The sequence below is a fragment of the Ovis aries genome, chromosome 2 (genome assembly GCF_016772045.2).
Source record: "Ovis aries strain OAR_USU_Benz2616 breed Rambouillet chromosome 2, ARS-UI_Ramb_v3.0, whole genome shotgun sequence".
NCBI lineage: Eukaryota > Metazoa > Chordata > Mammalia > Artiodactyla > Bovidae > Ovis > Ovis aries.
The window spans coordinates 89,630,700-89,652,786 of NC_056055.1; the positions used below are offsets into that span (position 1 = coordinate 89,630,700).

General features: G+C 45.1%; 3 protein-coding genes across 3 annotated transcripts; all 3 read right to left on the bottom strand.

Annotated features, from left to right (window-relative positions):
* Nucleotides 1-3,640: 3,640 nt before the first annotated feature.
* LOC101103702 (interferon beta-2-like) lies at nt 3,641-4,972 on the bottom strand. Its single transcript, XM_060410991.1, has one exon. It carries the CDS (start codon nt 4,199-4,201, stop codon nt 3,641-3,643), a length of 561 nt encoding a protein of 186 aa, XP_060266974.1. The 5' UTR covers nt 4,202-4,972.
* A 5,946-nt stretch (nt 4,973-10,918) lies between these two features.
* LOC114112828 (interferon omega-1-like) lies at nt 10,919-11,506 on the bottom strand. The gene has a single exon (XM_027963931.2). It carries the CDS (start codon nt 11,504-11,506, stop codon nt 10,919-10,921), a length of 588 nt encoding a protein of 195 aa, XP_027819732.1.
* A 9,928-nt stretch (nt 11,507-21,434) lies between these two features.
* On the bottom strand, nt 21,435-21,980 carry LOC114112829 (interferon omega-1-like). Its single transcript, XM_042243482.1, has one exon. It carries the CDS (start codon nt 21,978-21,980, stop codon nt 21,435-21,437), a length of 546 nt encoding a protein of 181 aa, XP_042099416.1.
* Between the last annotated feature and the right edge of the window lie 107 nt (nt 21,981-22,087).

The window sequence follows — 22,087 nt, forward strand, 5'->3', positions numbered from 1 at the left end:
AGTGGATGTGGGCCATAGAGAATGTCAGTGCTTCTGCTGACGGCCGGCAGGGGGCGCGCGAGCACCGCGAAACGATGAGAAAGAGCGCTGAGATGGACCCGCAGACCGCCTGCTTCTCCAGGCGAGCGCGAGAGCGCGCACGCTGTGGATCGATCGTTTTTGCTTTCGAATCGCAGTCGTGGCAGAGTTTGCAGTTGACTCTCGTGGGGCTGCTAGAGAGACAGGACGCAATGTTTCCACAGAGCTTTTAATAGGAGCACTGATTCAGGGTGCGCATATCATTAGCTCTTTTGTGGGAATGGCCTGGTTTCCGCTGTCCTGAGTAGGGAGAGAGAATATTGCATTTTCGGAAAGATCCCCTGAGTAGTGGCCTTTCTTCCACATGTCAGCTCGAATTGGCCATGTTTGAGGAAAGGAACCCCCAAGGTGGGGTTTCTGAGTGAGATGAGGCTGATTTTACAGATTGGGGCTCACTTCCGGCGAAGGGAACCCACAGCTCAGAGAAAGGTACCCGGCAGCGGTGGTGGGATTATTGGCGATGGGAGGATGTTCAGCGCTGTGCCCTAAAGTGAAACTAGAGGGTGAGCAAGACACTACTGGCTGCCAACTCATATGGGCCTTTGCTGACCTAGTGAAACACAGTGTCTGGGATAAGACAACCAGCCGTGCCGCGTTGATGGAGGGTGGGGGGAGCGCGGCGAACACGCTGGAGTCCCGCGTTGGCTTAAAGAGGATAAGCTGTGGAAGGATGGGAGGGGGTCGTGCACCAGGTGAAACACCGGGGAGTGGGTGTTGCGCACACGGAGCGCGGCGGCTCAGAGACTATTCGCTGTGGGACCTGCTGGGGCGTTGCTCACACGGTCGAATCCCGCGGTGGCTAGGAGGCGCTTTGCCGTGGGATGATGGCAGAGCGTTCGGCACAAACGGGAACACAGTGGCCGCGATGAGACTATTGGCTTTACCACGATTGCGGGGCGGAGTGGGGGCCGGAATGGACGGTCGATCCCGCGGTGGAGCCGAGACTATTCCCTGTGGGACTATGGGAGGGAGTTCGGAACAAAATGAAACACAGTCGCGGCAATGATACTATCGGCTACGGGGCGATACCCGGCGGTGGCGATGAGCCCATTTGCTATGGGACAGTGTCAAGAGTTGAGGTCCAATTTAAACCGGGCGGTGGGGATGAGGCCTTGGGTGATCTGAGTACCGGGCAGCTCTGAGGAAAAGTGAACCACCGCGGGGGAGATGGGATTCTTGGCGATGGGAAGGCAGGACAGCGATGTGGTGCACAAAGGGGAAACCGGCGGCGGCCGTGAGCCTACAGGCGATGGGACCACGGGCGGACGTTGGGCATAAAGGGGAAAGTGGTGGTGGCTCTGAGAAGAGTGGACGGCGCTGCGGACAAAGTGAAAGGCAGCATCGGCGATGAGACATTTGTTACGGGAACTATGCGAGGGCGTTGGTCACTTAGGGGATCCTGGCGCTGGCCAGGAGACTCTTCCCTATGGCACGTTGGGAGGGCGTTATGGACAAAGTGAAATAGGGCGGTGGGATGAGACCTTGGGCTATGTCCTTGGAGTTGAATTGAAACACCGCTTTGCCGATGAGCCTATAGGCGCTGGGACCATGGGAGGTCGTTGGGCAAAAAGGGGAAGTCGGCGGTGGCAAGGAGTCTTGGTTTTCAGAGGATGCATAGCGTTGGGGACAAAACGAAAGCCAGCGTGGGCGTTGGGTTAGACAGCTTTGAGACTATTGGCTTTGGGACGATGCCTATGGGCGATGAGACCTTGTCAGAACATCGCAGACTATTGGCTGTGGGGCGATGGGAGGGCGTTTCTCACACAGGGGAGCCCTGCTTGGCTCTGAGACGAGGAGTCCGCCGCGGACAAAGTGACCTGGACGGTGGCGAAAAACTGCTGGTGGTGGGACGATTGGACAGCTTTGAGACAAAGTTAAACCCTGCGGAGGGATGAGACCACCGGACGATGGATGGGTGTGGTCCACACAGGGGACCCTGGAAGTGGCGACGAGACTATTCGCTGTGGCAGGATGGAAAGGCGTTGGGCACACAATGAAACACGGTGGCAGCGCTGAGGCTTTTGGCTTCGAGTTGACGGGACGGCTTTGCGGGCAAAGTGAAAGCGAGCACAGGTGATGAGACAATCGGCTTGGGGCGGTGGCACCGCGGTGTGGACAGAGTTAAACCCGGCGGTGGGGGTGAGACTGTGAGAGATGGGACGATGGGAGGACCTTGAGCACCAGGCGGAGCCAGGGGGAGTCAGTGAGGCTCTAGGCTTAGAGCCATTTTGGACAACGTGAGAAACAGCCAAGGCGATGAGACTGGCCATGGGACCCTGGGAGTGCGTTGCAGCAAGAGAAGTCAGCGGTGGCCAGGAGACAAAGAAGCATGGGACGGTTTGGGGGACTTTCTGGGGGTGAGAAGGAACGCGGCCACCACCTGGGTCAGGGATCAAAGAAGTGTGCGCCCCTGGAATGCTCTGGAATTTTCAGGGTCTCTCAAGGATTCCCCGTTGAAGTGGGGGAGTAAGTCTTGAATAGCTGAAAACTAGGACTATTTGAAAAAGCAGAGCACTTTATTTGTTTGAATTAATTTTATATTGAATTATATACTTATTTTAAAAGAAATATCTCACGTTTCCAATTTTATAATAAATTTATAGAAGGCATTTAAATATTAAGCATAGAATATTAAAATATATTTTGTATATAACAGTACATTTTATTAAACTTTATTTAAACTATATTTTCTGTGTACTAAAACAAGTATTTAATATCGTTTTACTTTTCTTTTACGGATGTAAATTTAATATTTCCAAGATCACTTTTCACTTATTTTTAATTGAGTGAATTACCATCTTTGACAATTTCTAATGACCCCCAAGACAGTCTTAAGTAATTTTCGACTCATGTTCCTGAAACCTCTTTCTGAGGACTGCGTTGTTGGAAATAAGGGTTGGAGTATACAAGCAACTGAGGACATTTAGAAGGTCAGAATTTTTCATTTACTTTAGTAAGAATTTTATAAATTAATTGGCATTTACCCAAATTTTATTGGTTTAAAGAAGTCTTACTTTGTAAGACTCTCAAATGTAAGGTGGTGTATGTTTTACCCCAATTGGAAAAAAAAAGAGAGGAAAAAACGCCCACATCATATAGACGGGCCCTCTGGCCTGAGCTCTTTGGTACATTTAAAGAAGTGAACAAGACAAGCGCAGGTAGACTGTGTGGATACATGGAGAGCGTGCATATAACTCGGACATTCCACAGGGCTGCCATGTATTTTAAATTCCTCAAAGGCAGCGGCCAGAAACGATAGTACTCTGCAGGCTTGTTTGGCAATGAATGTCTCCAAGGTGCTCTGCAATTTTTAATATGTGTTGTCACAAAAATCAAATTGACATTGAAACTGCAACATTGACTTTTGTTTCATAAATAATTTATTTCTCATATAAAAGTTTAAATAAATAAATAATGCATAAATCAATTTAAAAATAGGTTAGTCTTTAACTGTCCATTGAAATCAGTGCCTTGCATGTCAGTTACTTCAAGAGCCTCTGCTGCTGAAGAGGCTCACCTCAAAGTCACATTGTCCCTTCCCAGAGCCACAGGTGGGAGATGTTCAGTCATGGAGGTAACCTGTTAGGCTCTTCAGGAAAGAAAAGTTCCTGAGCAATTGCACTTGCACGACTGCCCAGGCACACCTGTTGTGCTCCTTGGACTTGAGGTACTGCCCGAGGTTGAAGTAATATTTCCTCAGGTGAAGATCGGTCGTGTCTCCCATAGTGGAGGTTTGCTTCTGCATTATTTCCTTCTGGATTGGCTCCAGACGATTCATCTGCCCATAGAGTTCCTCACGGAGGTGCTCAATGATGGTGTCAGACCAGCCAGTGCTGGAGAAGTCTCTGGTGAGAATATTGAAGATGTGCTGGAGCATCTCATACATGACCAATACGGCATCTTCCTTCCGGAACTGCTGTGCTTGCTTCATCTCCTCAGGCATCTGGAAGTCCATCCTGAACTCGAGGCAATGTTGAGGAGTTGAAGGTAACTGCCACAGGAGGTTCTGGCACACCTCAAGGCTCCGCCCTTGTTGGAATCGAAGCAAGCTGTAGCTCCTGCAAAGAGCTGTGGTGGAGAGACACAGCAGGAGAACCATCTGGAGGAGGCACTGGTAGGTCATGGTGAAATCAGGCCCAGGGCTGCCTGTTCTGCTAGTAGATGCTGAAGCTGAGTCTTCAAGAGTTTGCAGAGTGAATGTCCTTCCTCCTTGAGTGTGGGCTACTTATAGAGGGTGGCCCTCCATTCTTACTATTTGAGAGGAATTTCCCACTTTCAGGTCTCCCTTTCAGTTTTCCCATGTCATTTGAATTATTAGTTGCCTCTAAAACTCTTTTTCTTTAAGCTCCTTGCTATTTTAATTTATATGTACCATGGGGAAAAAAGATATAGAAACTGAGAATTTCTAATGTTTGTAAAGTTTCTCTGAATTGCTGAATGTTAAAGAAAAATATAAGCCACATCTTTTGAACTTGATTATTACAGGATTCGTTCATTTTGAAAGATTTTTCTTTTCATATTATGAGATTTGTGGAGAGGGGGGCTTGTTTGTAAGAGTTTTCTTTCTCATAAGAATTAGGTTTCATTCTCAAATCTGCTATTACCAAACATTAATATTTGCAGTTTATGATTTTAGCAAAGGCACCTATTTTTTTCTATCTACAATAGAGTGATGTTCCTAGAGGGGTGGGAGAGGTTCCAGAGGGAGGGGAGATATGTATACCTGTGGCTGATTCATGTTGCTGTATGGCAGAAACCAACACAATATTGTAAAGCAATTATCATTCACTTAACTAAATATATTTAAATAAAAAGAAAAAATAATGTATATAAAAAACAAAATAGAATGTTGTTAAACTAAGCTGTTCTGAATTGTTTTGGAGGCCTTAGCCATAAGGAGCAAGACATCACATAACGTTATCAACCTTGTTGTTTTTCAGTCGCTAAGTCGGCTCTGACTTTTTGCGACCCCATGAAATGCAGAATGCCAGGCTTCCCTGTCCTTCAGTACCTCCCGGAGTTTGTTCAAACTCATTATCACTTCATGGTAAATAGTGGGGAAACAATGGAAACAGTGACAGACTTTCTTTGCTTGGGCTCCAAAATCAGTGCAGATGGTGACTGCAGCTAGGAAATTAAAAGACCACTTCTTTTTATATGAATGTGCAATTTACAATTTTCTGGCGGCCACATCAAAAGAGTAAACAGAAAAAAGATAATTTTAACAGTATATTATACTTAACAATATTTCTAAATGTTAGCATTTCAACATAAACCAATACAAAATTAGTAATGAGATAGTTACATTCTTCTTTTTCATAGTGCCTTCAAAATAGAGTACACGGTGTTAGTCATAGTACAGCTCAGGCTGGACTAGTCAAGCGCTCAGCTGGCCACATGGGGTTGTCAGCTCCATGGTGACCAACACAGCTCAAGCTGGAGGGAGCAGTACGAAAACAAGACTAACATTAAAAATCAACCGCTTTTTTTATATGAGCAATTAAAAGTTGGAAAATGACATTTACAAATGATACCATTGACAATAACATAAAGTGTCCACTACTGAGAAACTGTCATACCAGAGGGGCTAAGAAGACGTGGCAATTACAGGTAACGGCGCATCCTAAGTGACATCCCAGAAGAGAAAAAGAACATTAGGTAAAAGATGAAGGAGATCTGGGAATTCCCTGGAGATCTAGTGGTTGGGACTCTATGCTTTCAGGGCAGGAGCCCAGAGTTCCATCCCTGGTCAGAGAACTAAGATCCCACAAGTCTCAGAACCAAAAATAAGAAACTAAATAAAAAGTTGCTACAACCAGAGTGTGTGTGGGAGGGGGCGGGGTGGGGGGAGGGAGAGGCATTAGGAGCTCTTCATAAAGTGTAGACTGGGTAATTTTTAATAATAGTTTGTGACTGGACTGGCTCTTTGTGGCAGCAGGCGGGCTTTCTCCAGTTGGAGCAAGCGTGGCTGCTCTCTAGCTCAGCTGCTCGGGCTTCTCCCTGCAGAGCTCTCTCCTGCTGCAGAGCACAGACTCCAGGGCCCAGCTCAGTAGTTGTGGGGCACAGGCGCAGGGACCTCACAGCACAAGTCATCCTCCCTGAGCGGGGCTGGGACCCAGGTCCCCTGCACTGGCAGGTGAGTTCTTAACCACTGGCCCGCCAGGGAAGCCCTAGACTTTAATCCTTTTGAATATAGCATTGACAGGCCCAATTACCTTGCCTTTTGGCCTCTAAGGACAAGTGTAGAATTGAAATTTGATTCAGATTACATGGCCAGAAACTAATGAAGAATCAAAGGTTTCTCTGTTACATTGAGATTGTCTCTTTTTCCCTCTTGATCATCAATAAGGATTAAGCAACTTGCCCAACTAATTCTTCTTCTGAGTGAGCAAAAGACATGTAAGCATGTGATGAGGTGGTCAGCATCCGTGAGAAGGGAATACAGAGTCTACAATAGGAGACTGCCAAGGTCGCCTGCTACTGAGACTCACACTGTCTGTCATTTAGTGAGCAAGTATTTAGCAAATGTTTCTTAACCACTTCATGAACAAAAGAAGCAAATGCTGCCAATTTAGAGCGTGTCTTCCCACCTTCGAGCTGCGGCCTCGCTTTCAACCTCTCTCAGCACCTGAGGCTGAATCCGCCCAGGCTGGGGCTGCCCTGTGCTCACAGCCAACAGCTGGTGGGCCCAGAGCCCCTTCTCAGGCCTCCCACCTGGTATGGAGAGGGACAATGTGCAGAGCATCTAAGTGCTCCTGGTTGCAGTCTTCTCTCTTGCCCTTTCTCACACCCTGGACATCTTGTCAAAAGTCTTGGATTGACTCATGTAGTTTTTTTCTAGCTCACTTCAGGATGCAGCTGGAACTAGGACCTTGGCTGAAGGCCTCTTTGCCTAGCTCTCCTAACACCTCCAGAACATACCCAGCCAGAAGATCCCACACTCTGCACCCCTGTCACTCTCAGAATGCTCCCATCAGAGGGTCGATGGCCCAGGAACAGGCAGGAACAGCGCAGGCCTTGTTTTCACTGTTTGCTGCCAGGACCCACTGCTGCGGGACACTGAAATTGGCCCTTTCAGAGCATGCCCATCTGCATCAAGCCTGCATTTACTTCAGATCCCAGGCCGTTCTCTGAGCTGGACTTTAATTCTCAGAATCACTATCAGGGGTGCAGTGAGTCAGGCTAACCCAAGGTTGAGAAAACGGTTAAAAGGGACAACACATTGGCTGCAGCTGCTGAACAAGCCTCATAGGCCACCCTCTGCTGACATGTGAGCAAGTCCCACTGTGTGGGTGCTGGGTTAGTTTCCTGTCTCTGAGGCAGTTTCTGAATCTTCCTTAAAGTGAAACAGCCCAAAGCAAAGCCATCTACATACTCAAAACCAACAAGTGCCTTGAGTTTTGTTACATCCTCAGAGGTTGCGTCATGAACCCCAGAAGGCAAAAATAGCAAGGAAGTTGATGCAACAAGTGAAAAGGAAACTAAATGCAGGCTGCCAAAAGGGATTTCAGGATCCAGCCTGGGAATCCCCACTGGCCTGGCCTCCTGGCTGAGTTGAGTGCTCAGAGCAGAGGATCCTCCTGACTGCCTGCCAGATGCTGTCTTCCTGACTGATTCTCTGAGGTCCTAAACTCTAGGAGGACCAAGAATCCAGTGAGGGTGGGGGTCAGTCTTGTGGACAGCTGGCCTGTGTGCCACACAGGAAAGTTTCTGTCTAGAACTCTGGGTATTGTTGCAACAGGCTTGGCCTCCTCATCCCAGTGAATGGCTATTTCTCTTCTCACTCGGGGGTGGGTGAGCTGCAGAAATGTGTCTCTGAACAGCTCTCTGGGAACTGCTTCATCTTGCTGACCACAGATCCAGAACCTCAGGAAATAATCTTCTAACCAGATTCAAATAAAACAGTTAATATGTCAGGAGCGCTTGGGAAGTGTCTGGTACCATTCTGAGCATGTGCTATAAATTAAGGCAATCTTACCACACTTTCAAGACAAGTTATTATGATTATCTTAGTTTTGCAGTTAACACATAAGGCAGCAATTTATAACTAGCAATCCATTTTTATGTACTGCTGCTGCTAATGAAGAAAAATCTCAAAGATCTATTTGCAAGGGACCTGCCTCTTGAGAAACATATATGCAGGTCAGGAAGTAACAGTTAGAACTGGACATGAAACAACAGACTGGTTCCAAATAGGAAAAGGAGTGTGTCAAGGCTGTATATTGTCACCCTGCTCATTTGACTTATATGCAGAGAACATCATGAGAAACGCTGGGCTGGAAGAAGCACAAGCTGGAATCAAGATTGCCGGGAGAAATATCAATAACCTCAGATATGCAGATGACACCACCCTTATGGCAAAAGGTGAAGAGGAACTCAAAAGCCTCTTGATGAAAGTGAAAGAGGAGAGTGAAAATGTTGGCTTAAAGCTCAGCATTCAGAGAATGAAGATCATGGCATCTTGTCCCATCACTTCATGGGAAATAGATGGGGAAACAGTGGAAACTGTCAGACTTTATTTTTGAGGGGCTCCAAAATCACTGCAGATGGTGACTGCAGCCATGAAATTAAAAGATGCTTACTCGTTGGAAGTAAAGTTACGACCAACCTAGATAGCATATTCAAAAGCAGAGACATTAATTTGCCAACAAAGGTCCGTCTAGTCAAGGCTATGGTTTTTCCTGGGGTCATGTATGAATGTGAGAGTTGGACTGTGAAGAAGGCTGAGCGCTAAAGAATTTGTGCTTTTGAACTGTGGTGTTGGAGAAGACTCTTGAGAGTCCCTTGGACTGCAAGAAGATCCAACCAGTCCATTCTGAAGGAGATCAGCCCTGGAATTTCTTTGGAGGGAATGATGCTCAAGCTGAAACTCTAGTACTTTGGCCACCTCATGCAAAGAGTTGACTCATTGGAAAAGACTCTGATGCTGGGAGGGATTGGGGGCAGGAGGAGAAGGGGATGACAGAGGATGAGATTGCTAGATGGCATCACTGACTCAATGGACATGAGTTTGAGTGAACTCCTGGAGTTGGTGATGGACAGGGAGGCCTGGCATGCTGTGATTCACGGGATTGCAAAGAGTCGGACACGACTGAGCGACTGAACTGAACTGATAAATAAATGAGAAACTGAAGTATATGACAAATGGATGTAAATGTATGTTTATATGGTATACATTAGTATGTTCATATGTATAGATTTGTTAACTACGTATCAAAATGTCTAGAAGGATACCCATTAAATTGTTAACGGTATAGGATTACAGTGAATCCTCCTAGAAGAAAAGGGTAGGCATTCCTTTGTATGAATTATTTAAAAGTTTAGCGATGACATGTGTGTTTAATATATATAAATAAGCTTAAGAAACCCTTTTACTTCTTTAGAGTCATATTGATCATGGCAGCTACTGGTTCTCACATCTCTTAGCTGTCTCTGCATTCCCCAGCCTGCCTTGGTCTTCTTGCCTCCATTTGAACAGTTTAGGAAGACTCTTTTCTCAGGAGTGGCCAAGTGTAGAAAACTTCCTCTCCCTTCCTCACCCTACTCCAGGATCCTAGACTCCACATATGCAGATTGACCTCCCATGATGTATGTGCTGCTGCTGCTGCTAAGTCGCTTCAGTCGTGTCCGACTCTGTGCGACCCCGTAGACGGCAGCCCACCAGGCTCCCCCATCGCCAGTGATTCTCACTGTCCTGATGATTTCTGCCAGGAGCACTTGATGCCTCTTGTGTGATTTGGACTCATTGAATCCAAACAGTAATTGTATGAAAACCACTCTTACTGTCCTCATATTAAAGATGAGGAAACTGACCTGTTGTGTTTGTGAGACTTTTCAGGGTTACAGTGTTGGTAAATAGCAGAGCTGGGATTCAGAGGTTTTGGAATTTCTAGAACTCTCCTCTCACTTGGGCTCTCTTCCTGGGGCTTCCACTCTGACTACACCATGCAGCTAGAAACCAGCACAGAACAGAGCTCGTGTGTGGAGGCAGTGAAGTTACTGTGGAAGGGAGTGAATTGCTCAGTAAGGCAGTCCTGAGGAGAAGGCCAGAGAGAGAGCAACAGGAGTCAGGAGCAGCCAGTCACCAGGGTGTGTCCTCAGCTTTCCCACAGGAGGTGACTGCTTCCCTCAGATACGTACATCAACCAGTCTTTAACGAGTGGGTATAAATTAGTTATGCCTATGACATGGAGACTAGCCATTTTGTACAATTCATAATCTCCTTTCTACCTTTTTTCTTTTGGGCACCCTCCACAGCTTATAGGATCTTAGTTCCTCAACCAGGCTCCCTGGATGAAAAACTCAGAGTCCTAAGAACTGCACCACAGAAGAGTCTCAGAATTCCACCTTTTCACAGACATTTGTTAGAAAGTGATAGAACTGTTTCACCGTATAAAGTGAAGAAATACCATTTTGTGATAGGTATTTGAAGACAAAATAAGAATTTAGGTTTTCAAAATAAAAACTCAAGAAATTTATCTTGATAACTATTTAATAAATAAACCAAATGACAATTTTAATAAAATAGAGAAATATATCTTCTAAATTTTAATACAATGTAAACATACACATTTTTATATGAAAATATAAATATGATAAGATAAAATATTCCATTACCTAAATAAATAAAGAATAAATAAATAACATCAGGGAGGTCATCGCTTATGGATTGATACCCCTGCAGTTGATTTCTTTTATATCTACGTGCTTATTACTACAGACATGTATTGGCTGAGTTAATTCAACAAATTTGGTGGCTAAAGCAGAATTCAGAGTCTTCTGAAATGACCCCAGGTGAGTTTCCAAGGATGACGGGGCATCTTCATCAGAAAGAGTCATGTCAAGGTGAGCTCAGGTCTCCATCCATCATTCTTAACCTTTCTTGCAAGCTGACTGATGAAGACAAGGATCTCATGATTTCCACTCTGACGGTTTCCCAGGCACAGTCGCTGTATTCCTTCTCTTTCAGGTAGACATGGACGCCCTGGAAGTACCTCTTCACAGCCAGGGTGGGGCCCGTCCTTCCCAGGGCAGAGTCTTCCTCTCCCATCACCTGCCCCAGGCAGGCGTCCAGGTCATCCAGCTGCTGATGGAGTCCAGTGCGGATCTGCTCCAGGAGAGTGGTGTCCCAGGCAGCAGAGGAGCTCTCTGTGTGGAAGAGGTTGAAGCTCTGCTGGAGCATCTCATGGAGCACAGAGACGGCCTGGGCCTCCTGGAGCTGGCCCCCCTCCACCATCTCCTGGGGGAAAGCGAAGTCTTTTCTGTCCTGCAGACACAAGCGAGGGGAGAGTCTCCTCATTTGGCCCAGGAGCCTGAGGTTCTTCCTGCCAATGAGAACATGGTTCTGAGACAGGTCACAGCCCAGGGATCCTCCCGGGCCATAACTGACCAGCACCAGGGCCATGAGTAGAGAGAGCACGAAGGCCATGGGGAAGATGCGGCTGCTGCTGGCCTGGCTGAGACGGTGTCTGGTGGAACCTTGAGGTAGGTTCTCTGATGCCATGCTTTCTAAGTGAGGCCATTAAATAGGGAACATGGTAATTTTCATTTTCTAATCATTTCTATGCACTTTTACTTCCTTTTTTGGTTTTCTGTTATGTATTCTCAGGACAGTCAAAGAAATGTTCTTCCTTCTAGACTATTAATTTTGCCTTTTCCTAGTCACTTCAGATGTGCCCATCCAAATGGATGTTTTTCAACCAAATGAGAAAGTCTTTCTCTTAAGTCAGAATTGATGGACATCTGTAATTACACACTTTATTGCCCTTTATCTCTCATGCATAAGTGTTGCTCTCCTCTCATCCAAGAATGTATTTTTGGCTTGCTCTGAAGCTCCATTTTTCCCTCTTTGGTTCCTTAGGAAGCCAGGCTCTGTCTGCTCTATGGATTCCGTACATAAGGGATTTACCAGATCAGTCTGGCAGTTAAGCTCTTGGAAACAAATGATGAGTTTTCTTTAGTGTTTGATTTAGAGAAGAGGCTGATTATTATCAGTCCTTGAATTCCTCCCACATTCCTCTTCTTTCTAGAACATGTCCTGCAGATCCCTGCCCTTCAGGGAACCATGAGGGCAGGACTATTACAGACATCACCCTTCTTTCCACCTTTTTCTTGCTGGAGACCTGTCGTCCTCCACAGACTGGACCAATACCCCCACCAGAATCCTGGTTCTTCTCAGGGAACATGGGTGAGGAGACTCTGCATCCAGGATAATTGTATTTTCCCAGCAGCACCTCACTCACAAGGGAGAGTCACATGGAGCCACCCCTGTCCTCTGGAGTGACAGTCCCCTTCCTCACCTGCTGGACTCCCTCCCTCCCTGAGGGCAGGCTCACCACATCCTGAGGACTCGAAAACCTCCTTTCTGTGGAGGGCTTATTGACTGGTTGGGAAAATGAATTGTCTTCCCAAAACCCCAACCTCTCCCCTGGAGTTTTTGTGTGAAGGACCCTAGTGCTCAGAGGTGACCTCTTCTTCTCCTGACCCGTGTCCCCAGGCGTCTAAAGTGTCAGCAGTGCTCAGATGCTGAGGGCAAAAGTGTGTTTGTGCAAGTTAGTGGAGGAGTTTCCAACTGCAATTATTTTCCTTTTAGTAGATCAATAATATTGACTTTGCCAGGTATAGGTTTTATTATTCAACGCTTTTACTTAAACTCTTCAACTCTTGTTCTGCTCAGAGTTTCTGAGCTGGAGGAAGGAGATTCAGTGATGGGGTTGTCTCTTATTGGAAGCTAATGTCTCAGAATCTAATAGATTTGGTCATTGATTCAGGCAGTTGATTCTACTGGGCATCTCTGTTCCTCTGTTTCTGTCTCCTCTGAGATTGCAGGGCAGTGAGATCCGGGGCACTAGATCAGAAGAAATAGCCTTCTTTCCTTTACTCGAGTGTAATTTTTCATTTAAACATTTTATATACACACTTAGTGACTTATTGGAGAATGTTGGTATTCCTGCCTCTGCTCTGGTTCTATTTCATGATGAGGTGAGAACAAGAAAGGGAAGTAAAGAAGCCAGAGAGGCTGCATCTCTTTCACTTTCAAGATGTTAGATTTCTTTTTTGTTTCTCTTTGCAACTTTCCTAGAAAGTAAACTTCCACAGTTGTTTTGTGGGCAAGAAGAAAACAAGGGTGAGTCTCAATGTCCTGAGTATGAAAGAAGGGAAGGGCTTTTCCCCTGAGGCAATGATGTATTACTCTGAGTTAGCAAACTGCAGTGCAGCACAGCTGGGGAGCAGGCTGTGGCAGAGGGGAAGGATGAGGCCAACATGAACAACAGAAAGACTGGGACAGGGCTGCTTCTTACAGAAGCTCAATGAAGGCCAAGTCCTGAGTCAGTTGCCTGCCCTCAGCTTTGTAAGACCAGCTAGCTGATTTTCCTTTTCTTTAATCCACATGTCATCAGTATAAGTGGAGAAGGAAGAGAGACGGGCACTCAGAACCCCATTTGCTAGAACACAAACCCTTTCTGGCAGGGTTTAGGAGACCAGCCTTGCCTAGCATCTGTGTAGTTGATAAATCCATTTGGGTAATGAGAAGATGCTTCGAAAAAACTAGAATGACAGGGAATGAAATGATTCCAAAAGATCCTGATCTTAATCTGGGTAACAGTAAAATTATGATATTAAAAGTAATAGCTAATTTTATTGATTACTAAAATTGAAAGACGCTTACTCCTTGGAAGGAAACTTATGAGCAACCTAGATAGCATATTCAAAAGCAGAGACATGACTTTGTCAACAAACGTCCGTCTAATCAAGGCTATGGTTTTTCCAATAGTCATGTATGGATGTGAGAGTTGGATTGTGAAGACAGCTGAGTGCCAAAGAATTGATACTTTTGAACTGTGGTGTTGGAGAAGACTCTTGTGAGTCGCATGGCCTGCAAGGAGATCCAACCAGTCCATTCTAAAGGAGATCATTCCTGGGTGTTGTTTGGAAGGAATGATGCTAAAGCTGAAACTCCAGTACTTTGGCCACCTCATGGGAAGAGTTGACTCATTGGAAAAGACTCTGATGCTGGGAGGGATTGGGGGCTGGAGGAGAAGGGGACGACAGAGGATGAGATGGCTGGATGGCATCACCAAGTCGATGGACATGAGTTTGAGTGAACTCCGGGAGTTGGTGATGGAAAGGGAGGCCTGGCGTGCTGCAGTTCATTGGGTCGCAAAGAGTCGGACACGACTGAGTGACTGAACTGAACTGAGCTGTACCCTAACAATCTCCCTAATATTCCAGTTTGTGATATGATCATATTGATGGGTTGGGTTTCTGTGGCTTTTTAAAAATTTTTTTAATTATTTATTTTATGTGCTTATTTGGCTGGGCCATGTCTTATTTGAAGCATGCTGGATCTTGGATCTTCCTTGCTTCGTGCAGGATTTTTACTTGGGCCATGGGAAGTCTTGCTTGCCACATGCAGGATCTAGTTCCCTGACCAGAGATCCAACTCAGGCTCCCTGCTGTGGGAGCATGGAGTCCTGGCCACTGGACCATCAGGGAGCCTCGAGGGGGAGGGTTTCGATATATGAATTTGGGGAACACACACACATTCAGTCTGTGACACGGTAATAAGAAGATGCCAAGGAATTGTGTTTATGGCAGGATTCCTTAGGATCTATTTCATTCGTGGTATTTATTTGAGGAGAAAGAACACATTCCCTGATGCTACCCTCACTTTTTATGGCATATCCATCCTGGATTGTTTGCTCATTAAATGTTATAAATGTTATACTGTGAACCTAATTACCAAGGACCTACCAGGCTTCCCTGGTGGCTCAGATGGTAAAGAATCTGCCTGCAATGCAGGAGACCAGGGTTCAATCCCTGAGTCCGGGAGATCCCCTGGAGAAGGAAATGTTAACCCACTCCAGTATTCTTGCTTGGAGAATTCCATGGGCAGAGGAGCCTGACAGTCTACAGTTCACAGGGTCACCAAATGTCAGACTCGACTGAGCCACTAATACTTTCACCAGACAAATTCCCCAGGCACTCAGTCTTCATCAAAAATGACAGTGACAACAGCTACAAATTCCTCAGCCTCTAAAGGGACTCACTTAATCCTTCCAACATAGTGAAATGAGTTAATATTCTCCTTCCCAAGAGCCCCCTGCTAAGACTTTATGTGAATGAACTAATCTAATAAGGAAGGTCAGATTCCACACTCCCATCCACAGCATAAACACCTGAGCCCACTGCATGTCCTGAACTCTCACTTATTTCCCTCTTTTGCTTCTAACACAAGCTGTCCCTTTGTTGTTTCATACCTCAGTGTTACAAATCTCTTATTTCCATTAATGTGTCCCTCCAAATTCTTGATAAGCTGAGCGATTTACAAAGTATCCTGATTATTTTGTATAAGAAGCAAACTGAAATTATCAAGTGGTAGTTATTACTGAGAGTCTAACTGTGCTTGACAAAATTAATAATTCTAATAATTATAAAATAATCGCATTTAACTGTCCAAGAGGACTCATAGATTGTGAAGTGATCCTCACCATAAAATTGAGATACATGATGGACAAGATCCTTGAGAGTGATGACCCCTGCTCAGATTGGATTACAAACGATTCAGTGAATCCTCTGTAGAAAACTCCAAGCTGATGGTACTTGTGGCTCTAGGTAAAGCATACTTGCTGCTACCAAATTACCTGAATATGGGAAATGACTGGAAGAATAGAAGACGACGTCCGGACAGAAATCTGCCTGATACTGTGACCCTCCAGTGGGAAGGAAGACTTGGGGACAAGACTGAGACTTACAGGCGCCCCAAGGGAAAAAGAAAATTATTTCATTCACTATTAATATAAAAGGTAAATTTCTCCTGTAATGTTAATTGTCTGAAAAATCTTTTAAAATATATATACGTCTTAAACTCACATCAAGTGGAAATATTTTCCTTATGCCACAATAGTACTTGTAAGTTGCCGGCTTTAATGGAAGCAAAATCATCAGTACTGTTTTCAAAATTGCTACTTCATATATATCTCTCTTCACTGAGGGAATGCCATATTTGACAAATTATGACCCAGTCAGTTCAGTTCAGTTCAGTTCAGTTGCTCAGTTGTGTCTGACTCTTTGCGACCCCATGAATTGCAGCACTCCAGGCCTCCCTGTCCATCACCAAGTCCCAGAGTTCACTCAAACTCACGTCCATCGAGTCAGTGATGCCATCCAGCCATCTTATCCTCTGTCGTCCCCTTCTCCTCCTGCCCCCAATCCCTCCCAGCATCAGAGTCTTTTCCAATGAGTCAGCTCTTCTCATGAGATGGCCAAAGTACTGGAGCATTTAGCATCATTCCTTCCAAAGAACACCCAGGACTGATCTCCTTTAGAATGGACTGGTTGGATCTCCTTGCAGTCCATGGGACTCTCAAGAGTCTTCTCCAGCACCACAGTTCAAAATAATCAATTCTCCAGCACTCAGGTTTGTTCACAGTCCAGCTCTCACATCCATACATGACAACTGGAAAAACCATAGCCTTGCCTAGACGGACCTTTGTTGGCAAAGTAATGTCTCTGCTTTTGAATATGCCATCTAGGTTGGTCATAACTTTCCTTCCGAGGAGTAAGCATCTTTTAATTTCATGGCTGCAATCACCATCTGCAGTGATTTTGGAGCCCAAAAATGTAAAGTCTGACATTCTTTCCACTGTTTCCCCATCTATTTCCCATGAAGTGATCTGACCAGATGCCATGATCTTTGTTTTCTGAATATTGAGTTTTAAGCCAACTTTTTCACTCTCCTCTTTCACTTTCATCAAGAGGCTTTTTAGTTCCTCTTCACTTTCTGCCATAAGGGTGGTGTCATCTGCATATCTGAGGTTATTGATATTTCTCTCAAATAACAAATCTCAACTAACAAATTCCTTTTTCCTCTCATGTCTTTTCATCAGGAATCATCTATTAAACATCCATTTTTTTATGTAGTCAGTTTTTCATTGGAGAGTTTCATGAACTTTTTTGAAATGTCAAATCATATGGATTAGTTGCTTAAACACGTGCAATCAAAATGCTTTTGATTTCAGCATAATGTGTGGTCAGTAGGTACCAGCTGTGAAATAGGCAGTTGGGGATATGATTCCAGCATGCATCTTCGAAAGGCATCACCATCAAGACAGATTTTTAAAGCCTTGAAAACTAGAGCAGGTCATGACCTACTTCATGAGTTTGACCGGAAAACAGTTCTGGGCCCTGAACACAGGAAATCTACAAGTGTCTTCGTCACAAATGAAACTCAGACTGGATTCCAGCCAGATGGCAGGAGTGCAGGGTGAGTGTCGAGCCTGGGATCTGCTTGAGGACATTGCAATCTGTGTGTTTCTAGCTGGAGATCACGGAGTTTGAACAAAAATGAACTATGAACTCCTTGGCTATTTCAAGTCCTGAAAGATGAATCTGTGAAAGTGCTGCACTCAATATGCCAGCAAATTGGGAAAACTCAGCAGTGGGCACAGGACTGAAAAGGTCAGTTTTCATTCTAATCCCAAAGAAAGGCAATGCCAAAGAATGCTCAAACTACCAAACAGTTTTACTCATCTCACACGCTAGTAAAGTAATACTCAAAATTCTCCAATCTAGGCTTCAACAATATGTGAACTGTGAACTTCCTGATGTTCAAGCTGGTTTTAGAAAAGGCAGAGGAACCAGAGATCAAATTACCAACATCCGCTGGATCATCGAAAAAGCAAGAGAATTCCAGAAAAACATCTATGTCTGTTTTATTGACTATGCCAAAGCCTTTGACTGTGTGGATCACAATAAACTGTGGAAAATTCTGAGAGAGATTGGAATACCAGACCACCTGACCTGCCTCCTGAGAAATCTGTATGCAGGTGAGGAAGCAAAAGTTAGAACTGGACATGGAACAAGAGACTGGTTCCAAATAGGAAAAGGAGTACGTCAAGGCTCTATGTATATTGTCACCCTTCTTATTTAACTTATATGCAGAGTTTCATCATGAGAAACGCTGGACGGGAAGAAACACAAGCTGGAATCAAGATTGCCAGGAGAAATATCAATAACCTCAGGTATGCATGACACCACCCTTATGGCAGAAAGTGAAGAGGAACTAAAAAGCCTCTTGATAAAAGTGAAAGAGGAGAGTGAAAAAGTTGGCTTAAAGCTCAACATTCAGAAAACGAAGATCATGGCATCCAGTCCCATCACTTTATGGGAAATAGATGGGGAAACAGTAGAAACAGTGTCAGACTTTATTTTTTGGGGCTCCAAAATCAGTGCAGATGGTGACTGCAACCATGAAATTAAAAGACACTTACTCCTTGGAAGGAAAGTTATGACCAACCTAGATAGCATATTCAAAAGCGGAGACATTACTTTGCCGACTAAGGTCCATCTAGTCAAGGCTATGGTTTTCCTGTGGTCATGTATGGATGTGAAAGTTGGACTGTGAAGAAGGCTGAGCACCAAAAAATTGATGCTTTTGAACTGTGGTATTGGAGAAGACTCTTGAGAGTCCCTTGGACTGCAAGGAGATCCAACCACTCCATTCTGAAGGAGATCAGCCCTGGGATTTCTTTGGAAGGAATGATGCTAAAGTGAAACTCCAGTACTTTGGCCACCTCATGTGAAGGGGTGACTCATTGGCAAAGACTCTGATGCTGGGAGGGATTGAGGGCAGGAGGAGAAGGGGACGACAGAGGATGAGATGGCTGGATGACATCAATGACTCGATGGAAGTGAGTCTGTGTGAACTCTGGGGTTTGGTGATGGACGGGGAGGCCTGGCGTGCTGCTATTCATGGGGTCGCAGAGAGTCAGACACGACTGAGCGACTGAACTAAACTGAACTGAACTTACCTGGGTAAAGTGACAATGCAAGAGCAGAGGGTTCATTGCCTATGGATCAGAAATTCACAGAAGAAACCTGCATTTCCAGTGGATATGACAGAGAAAGGCTGTCACCTCCTCTAGCGTCCTGGTCTTAAAATGAAAGTCTCAACTCCACAGCTCTTCTCAGCTCTACTCTGGGATGCTGGGGCTCCAGTTGTTTTCAGTACAATTCTCCCTGCCTGCAGATTGCTTTTCTTTCAGAGTTCTCCAAACCAATTCCAAGAGATGGACGAGAAGGCTGGAGTATGACTGATGACAACCACCATCAGTTAGGAAAAGGAAAACTAATGATTGCTGCTAGATGCTCTGTGTCACCAGTCAGATTGGCAAAAACTAAAAAGGATGATAAGATCCTGTTTTGGTCAATGTGTGAGAACATATAGGGGCTTATATGGTCTTGAATATAGATTAATGTAGCCATTGTTATCATGGACAGCTGGCAGTAGGCATGTGCAAGGTTTATGTGTTTTGCCCAATAATATTGACTTCATGGCCCCTTGTTCAGAGAAAGACTCTCGCTTCCGTTATAAGACACCTGCATACACTTGTAGCAGTCTCTCCTCTAAAAGGCACTGATTTCTGAGAAGGACCGACTGTAGGAGGTGACCCTGCCAGCACTTAGGGACTGAAGTCTTTATGGAAAACAACGAGGATCAAACCCAGGCCAGCCCAGGGCTGGAGAGCAGAACCTCACACTGCATGGCCCTTGCTCTTTTCTTCCTGCCTGTGCCTTGCTGCTGAAAGACGGAAACCCAACAGAGAGTTGATTAGGTGATTTTAGAAATGTCTTCAAGAAGTAGTAGAGTAGTACTCACACTAAAGAAGCAAGAAACATGATTAAGGAGTAATGTCTGTGATTTTCTGCATTCATGTGAATGCAGAAATCTCTATGATTTCCCTATTATTCATTTTTATGGTAGATCAAAGCATTTTCTACTAATCCTTCTTTCTCTAAGAATTTCTGTGACTTCCTAAGAATACTTCTAGAAATCTGAAACACAGGAATTGGAATTGTCTTCAGCATTGAGCACAGGAGCTTTCACACACTGAATATACTGTGAAACTAGCCCCTAAGTTAAATATTTTTACCAAAGACCTAGTATCTTTCAGATGTTGTTTTTCAGTCACTGCCTCAGGCCAGCTGACCAGTCTGCTCCCCATGGGCAGCTACTCTAGGACTCTCACTGTCCTGATTATTTGTGCCAAGCACACTTTTTTGCTTCTTGTAATATGGACTTATTGATCCAAACAGTAGTCCTATGAAAAACTACTGTTATTTTCCCCATATTTGAGAAGATCAAGATAGAATGCATGCCTGCATGCATGCTAAGTTGGTTCAGACAGGTCCAGCTCCTGTGACCCATGGACTGTGGCCCACCAGGCTCCTCTGTCCATGGGATTTTCAAGAAAGAATACTGGAGGGGGTTGCCATATCCATCTCCTCAGTGTTTGTGATATTTTTCAGGGTCACACTGCTGTTAAATAGCAGAGCTGCATTCAAAGGTTTTGAAACTTCTAGAGCTCTCCTTTCACTTGTGCTCTCTTCCAGTGATTTCCACTCAGAGAAACTTTGAAGCCAGAAACCATCACAGAACAGAGCTCCTGTGTTGGAGGCAGTGAAGATACAGTGTAAGGGAGTGGATTGTTCAGTAAAGCAGGACCGAGGAGAAGGCGGGAGGAAGAGTAACAGGTGTCAGGCTCAGCCACTCAGCACCACATGTTCGCAGCTTCCCTGGAGGACGGGAGTCCTCCCCCCACATACTGACATCAACCATTCTCTGTTGATTGGGCATAAACTAGTTATAATTGTGGCTTCAGGACTACTCATCTACCACCGTTTCAGAGACTCCTTTCTACCTGTTTCTTTTGGGTGGAGGGGGCTGCACTCCACAGCTTGCAGGATCTTAGTTCCCTGACCAGGTGTCCGTGGCACCTGAGCGTCTCACACTGGAAGCATGGAGTCCATTCCACTGGACTGCCAGGGATCCAGAAATTCTACCTTTTGACAATCATTTCCTGAAAAGTGATACAACTATTCTGTAGTATAAATGGACAAATGCTATTCTATGCTAGGTTTATGTAGACCAAATAAGTAGTTAATTCTTCATAATGAAAACAGTAATTACTTTCATAAGAAATTAATAAATAAAACAAATTAGAAGATTAAGGAAATGAACATATTTTCTAAATTTTATTACAATGCAGAAAAACATTTTTACATGAAAATATAAATATGATGAGATAAAATAAATACATAAATAAACATAAATAACATCATGGCAGTCATCCCTTATGGACTGATCCCTGTGCAGTTGAATACTTTTTATATCTACTTGCTTATTGCTACTGAGAAAGTACTATTGATTGAATTCAGGAAACATGGTGGCTAAAACAGAAATCAGAGTCTTCTAAAATGACTTCAGGGTAGCGTACAAGGGTGATGTGGCATCTTAGTCACTGAGAGTCATATCAAGATGAGTTTAGGCCTCCATCCATCATTCTTAACCTTTCTTACAAGCTGGTTGATGAAGACAAGGATCTCATGATTTCCACTCTGATGGTTTCCCAGGCACAGTCGCTGTATCCCTTTTCTTGCAGGTAGACATGGATGCCCTGGAAGTACCTCTTCACGGCCAGGTTGGGGCCCGTTCTTCCCAGGGCAGAGTCTTCCTCTCCCATCACCTGCCCCAGGCAGGCGTCCAGGTCATCCAGCTGCTGATGGAGTCCAGTGCGGAGCTGCTCCAGGAGAGTGGTGTCCCAGGCAGCAGAGGAGCGCTCTGTGTGGAAGAGGTTGAAGCTCTGCTGGAGCATCTCGTGGAGCACAGAGATGGCCTGGGCCTCCTGGAGCTGGCCGCCCTCCACCATCTCCTGGGGGAAATCGAAGTCTTTTCTGTCCTGCAGACAGAAGCGAGGGGAGATTCTCCTCATTTGGCCCAGGAGTCTGAGGTTCTTCTTGCCAAACAGCACGTGGTTCTGAGACAGGTCACAGCCCAGGGATCCTCCCGGGCTGTAGCTGACCATCACCAGGGCCATGAGTAGAGAGAGCACAAAGGCCATGGGGAAGATGCGGCTGCTGCTGGGCTGGCTGAGACGGCGTCTGGGGGAAACTTGAGGTAGGTTCTCTGATGCCATGCTTTCTAAGCGAGGCCATTAAATAGTGAACA